Source organism: Penaeus vannamei, chromosome 30, assembly GCF_042767895.1.
Source record: "Penaeus vannamei isolate JL-2024 chromosome 30, ASM4276789v1, whole genome shotgun sequence".
Lineage (NCBI taxonomy): Eukaryota > Metazoa > Arthropoda > Malacostraca > Decapoda > Penaeidae > Penaeus > Penaeus vannamei.
The window spans coordinates 753,397-758,396 of record NC_091578.1 but is presented as its reverse complement, the minus strand read 5'-3'; the positions used below and the strand labels follow the sequence as shown (position 1 = coordinate 758,396).

The 5,000-nt window shown below is 40.3% G+C and overlaps 2 protein-coding genes across 2 annotated transcripts in view; one reads left to right on the top strand and one right to left on the bottom strand.

Moving 5' to 3' along the window:
• LOC113809029 (WD repeat domain phosphoinositide-interacting protein 3) overlaps positions 1–2,513 on the bottom strand; it is a 20,539-nt gene extending 18,026 nt beyond the window's left edge. Inside the window, exon 1 of the mRNA XM_027360516.2 lies at positions 2,365–2,513. Coding sequence (XP_027216317.1) covers positions 2,365–2,431 — 67 coding nt within the window. The 5' untranslated portion in view covers positions 2,432–2,513. The remainder of the gene's footprint in view (positions 1–2,364) is intronic.
• Positions 2,514–2,778: 265 nt separating this feature from the next.
• Positions 2,779–5,000, top strand: part of LOC113809026 (UPF0193 protein EVG1) — a 4,995-nt gene continuing 2,773 nt past the window's right edge. Inside the window, exons 1-2 of the mRNA XM_027360512.2 lie at positions 2,779–2,910; positions 4,576–4,821. Of these exons, the coding sequence (XP_027216313.2) occupies positions 2,817–2,910; positions 4,576–4,821 (340 nt within the window). The 5' untranslated portion in view covers positions 2,779–2,816. The remainder of the gene's footprint in view (positions 2,911–4,575; positions 4,822–5,000) is intronic.

Below are 5,000 nucleotides of genomic sequence, written 5' to 3'. Positions count from 1 at the left end.
TACATTATTGTAATCAGGCAAATATCATTATTCATTACAGATATCATTATTCCTTACAAATATCATTATTCATTACAGATAATCATAATAGTAACTAGCAAGAATGCAGCCACTAGAAATTGCAACTGTAAAATCTATGGTGGGTTCTTAAAAAATATTTCCTATGATAAATAAAGGAAAACAACAAATAATGGAGTTACTCATAATCTTCAAAAGAAAGAAAGATGATGCTTCCTTTCACAGGATGAAAAACATTAAGGAAATAATTTAGAAGACCTTTACATGACTAATTACAATGATAGTGAAGGATTCCTCTCATTCTGTACTACCCATGTATTTAAAGATTATGTTGTGGAACCTCCCCAAATACCCACTACCTTGGCCCTCATAGCAGGGGAGGGCATGAAACACACCAGGGAAATTGCAGGATAAAATATGAATAAAAGAAACAAAATTAGTCAGTCTATAGACAACCCCTCTCCCAAGGGTGGGCTGCTGCCCCCTAACCCCCTGCTCTGAATGACAAAGGATCCACCACATATGCACTACAGGATGTAGGACAGGGTTGGTATCAGGTGCTCCCAGGCACTTTGACTATACTATGAACATATTTCACATGCGGATATATCTACTGCAGGGAGCTGTGTCCCCTACACTGCCTCAGCCACAGCCTGGGACTACAAAGAATATACAATGTATATATGTATGGCAGGATGAAGAAACAGCAAATCACATGGTTGCAGGAACGTACCCTGAGTAGCAGCGTGCTAGCCTTCTCCCTCATGTGCTTTTCTTCTTTCCTTTCCTCTCTATATATCTCCCCTTTTCTATCTCTATCTCTGTCTCTCTCTCTTTGCATGAAGTCTGTTTCCATGTGTGGCTATATGTCCCTGTGTGTATTTATTAGTTTATCTTGATTCAAGATCCTGTGTGTAGCACTTTATTTCACTCATTATTTTGTAAGGTCTTCAATGCAAATTAATCTCAACTGGACTATCTTTAACCTTAAAATTACCATACATCAGGAAAGTGTTAGCTTATAGATCAGGCAAGGCACTGTATTTTTGTAAACCTTCAGAAAATCATTCAATAAGCATCTTACAGAACTAAAATATCATTTTCATATTAAGTTAATTCCATATACAAGTAGTCTTCAATATCTTCAGTCCAAAGTAAGAAACAGACACATATTATTACAAAAAATAAATAGCATCAATCAACCATCACTTTTTTCTGTTCCTCACTTGAAGGAAACAATAAACAAAAAATTCCTGGGCCAGCCACCTACAGACATCAGCAGATAAAGTAATCAATAATCAATGTCAACAAACAATGCTATCAGTCCATCAGCCATCACTAGCAAATGAGAACTTGTGTCATCTATAAAAGGATATTAAACAGTAAAAAATAAGTATTCAAAGACAATTTAACAAGACAAATAACATCTACCCATTTGAAACTCACAGAAACACAAGTAAACAATAAAGAAGGAAAGTTAACATTACAACAACATATTTAAAGTTGTCACACATAAGATGATTCCCAAAGATATCAAAAGACCCCACTTAGGCCTAGGTATCCACAGACATTACACAGGCACCAGTGAAGCATCAATAAACAATAAACAACTGTAGGACATTCCCAAACATCAACAGACATCAGGAAGCATCCCCAAATGTCAACAAACATCAGTGAGATAACCCCAGACATCAATAGACATCAGTGAGACATCCCCAGGCATCAACTGATACCAGGAAGCATCCACAGACATCAACATACATCAGTGAGATATCCATAGACATCAACAGACGTTAGTAAGACATCCCCAGACATCAACAGACACCAGGATACATCCCCAAACATCAACATACATCAATAAGATATCCTCAGACATCAACAGACATTAGTGAGACATCCCCAGGCATCAACTGACACCAGGAAGCATCCACAGACATCAACATACAACAGCGAGATATCCACAGACATCAACAGACGTTACTATGACATCCCCAGACGTCGACAGGCATTAGTGAGACATCCCCAGACATCAACAGAGGCCAGTGAAGCACTCACAGGCATCAGGAAGACATCCACAGACATGACAATGAAATCTTCACTAAACAACCTCACGTGACACTACAGGACAACACAGGGGTCGCCAACACCATACACTATATAAGGATAAAGTAAATATTTACTAAAAGAAGACGAAAAGCAATACTACGCCTGAACAAATACAAATATATTCCTCTGCAAAATTTGCTTTCTCATGTACTATTCAAAAATCTGAAATGAGACATCGGAAAACATTTAGGAAGTTATTTTTTTTTAGATGATAATTACATAAATCTTCCTCTCTCTTACCTTGATCTTGGTTGAACCCGGCGTAAGCCAGGCCATTACCATAAGGGTTTTTCGGTCCTAAGTTCATTCTAATTTCTTATAAAAACAAAAACAGATTTCAAAATCGGCGTCTCGGAAACATCTCTTCTTCCTCTCTGACCTGCCGATTCTACGCCATACGTTCCAATATTCAAGATAAAAATCTGCTGAAAGAGAGAATGGGAATTACAGCATTCGTCTGATGTATTCTTTAAAATAAGAAATAAATTTTGTGGTAATTCATTTATGATTTAAGGGTAACAGTAACCTTTTGAGACTAATAAGAAGTGAAAAATATTTTTAAAGCTTCTTATATTTTCTGTTTGAATATAAGAACATCAAAACAAAAGGAGTCGACCAATCACGTGACGAGAGGCGTTTTCCCGAACCAATCACGACACGACAAAGGTTACCATGGAAACGGTGTAAACAATATGGCGTCAACGTCACGTCAAAATGTCGCGTCCGGAGGAATATTTGATCTTCCTCGCGTTGCTTACAGTGAATCTACAAGACAACTCCTAAAAGGTGAGAGATGAAATCAAGTCTTATCATCTGAGAGCGCGGTTACCTCGAAACTGAATGGGAAGTCGGTGAAATTCGTCCTTGAAGACAGGTTGGCATGGCAGTTTTTCAAATTTCGAATCTTGAATGTTAAATATGAGGCTGTTTTTCGCTTTTGATGTCACTGTTTTTTTTAAGTAGATCTAAATTTATATGGTTATCTATGACAATATTCCTCACTTTGTATAACTACATTCCTTAGAGCGGAAAGTTGTTCACAAAATGATTTGTTTTGATATATTTTATTGGGACGAATTCGTGATATAAAGATTAGTCCATGTTATATCATTAACCATTTTCCAATTAATAAATCATATACATAAACCCTACTACATTAACGCAACGGGACAAGATAAGCTGATTATATCAATTTCATATAAACCATTTTTTTTATTTGCTTGTAGCTTTGATTGAACCTTCTGTTTGGAAGTTTTATAGATAGGATACGGAAGAGTATTAATTACATTACTTGCCTTTATATTTTTTCCATTCAAACCTCTTCTACAACTACCATAATGAACTCCGGTTACATTATTTCTTAATTCATACATCTCTCCAGCCGATCCAACAGTATGTGATATACTGTATATTGATATTTACAGAGAGATTAGACAACAGTCTGAAAATTAACATTTTTACTTTACCTAATATCTGAGAACTGTAAGTGAATCTCTCTCTCTCTCTCTGTCTCTGTCTCTCTCTGTTTCTGTCTCTGTCTGTCTGGCTGTTTGTCTGTCTGTCTGTCTGTCTGTCTGTCTGTCTGTCTGTCTGTCTGTCTGTCTGTCTGTCTGTCTCTCTCTCTCTCTCTCTCTCTCTCTCTCTCTCTCTCTCTCTCTCTCTCTCTCTCTCTCTCTCTCTCTCTCTCTCTCTCTCTCTCTCTGTGTGTGTGTGTGTGTGTGTGTGAGTGTGTGTGTGTGTGTGTGTGTGTGTGTGTGTGTGTGTGTGTGTGTGTGTGTATGTGTGTGTGTGTGTGTGTGTGTGTGTGTGTGTGTGTGTGTGTGTGTGTGTGTGTGTGTGTATGTGTGTGTATGTGTGTGTGTGTGTGTGTGTGTGTGTGTGTGTGTGTGTGTGTGTGTGTGTGTGTGTGTGTGTGTGTGTGTGTGTGTGTGTGTGTGTGTGTGTGTGTGTGTGTGTGTGTCACTTTCAGTATTTTATTTCACTCATTAGATGAATATATCCTAGTAGAGGAGGGAGAGTGCGGTTTATGCATAAGATCAAAGAAAACGTACTAAGATCAAGGAGACAAAGAAAATGTAATGGGGGAGACTATAGTATTTTTACGGCAAGATTACTAGCAGACTGTAGAGTATTTTTCTTGCGCGGGGAATATTATTTTTTTTCATGCGCGGAAAACATCATTTTGTCTACATTTGCTCGGACGGATCTGCAGACGGGTGATGAAACAAGTGCGCGAAAAGGTCAAAAGAATTTTATGCGCGAAAGCTGATTTAAAAAAGAACTAAGCGCGCACGGAAAGTTACCCGAGAACTACATTCGCGCGCACAGAATTTGACCAAATAAACGTATATAGATATAGATCGACGTATACAAATATATATGTATATTTATACACGCTGCAGATAATGCTAATCAATCTCCCCGACTCGCCCCCCGGCCGCCCCCGAGCAGATCTCCTGCAGGAGGCAGCCGTCAGCAGGCAACACCAGCGGTACATCGAGCGGTGGGTGGGCAGCGGCGGCTCGCTTCCCCGGCAGGAGGCCCTCGCGGCGAACAGCCAGGACCCGCACGCCCTCGGGAGACCCCCCACGGCCAGGAAGACCCCGCGCCCCCACATCCAGACGAAGCGGTCCCACGAGGCCATCAAGAGCATGGGCCTCTACGCCCCCAACACGCACTACGTCCCGCCGCCGCCCAGTGAGTATGGGGGGCGGCAGCGGCAGCAGGGACGACGAAGGGAAGGACGAGAAAACGCACGAATGCCCTGGCGAAGCATTAGCGAAAAGGCCCTCGGCTTATTCGTGTGTTTTCTTGTCCTTCCCTTCGTTGTTCCTGTTGCAATCTGTTCGTTATTAATTCCACAGAGGATTGGAGGG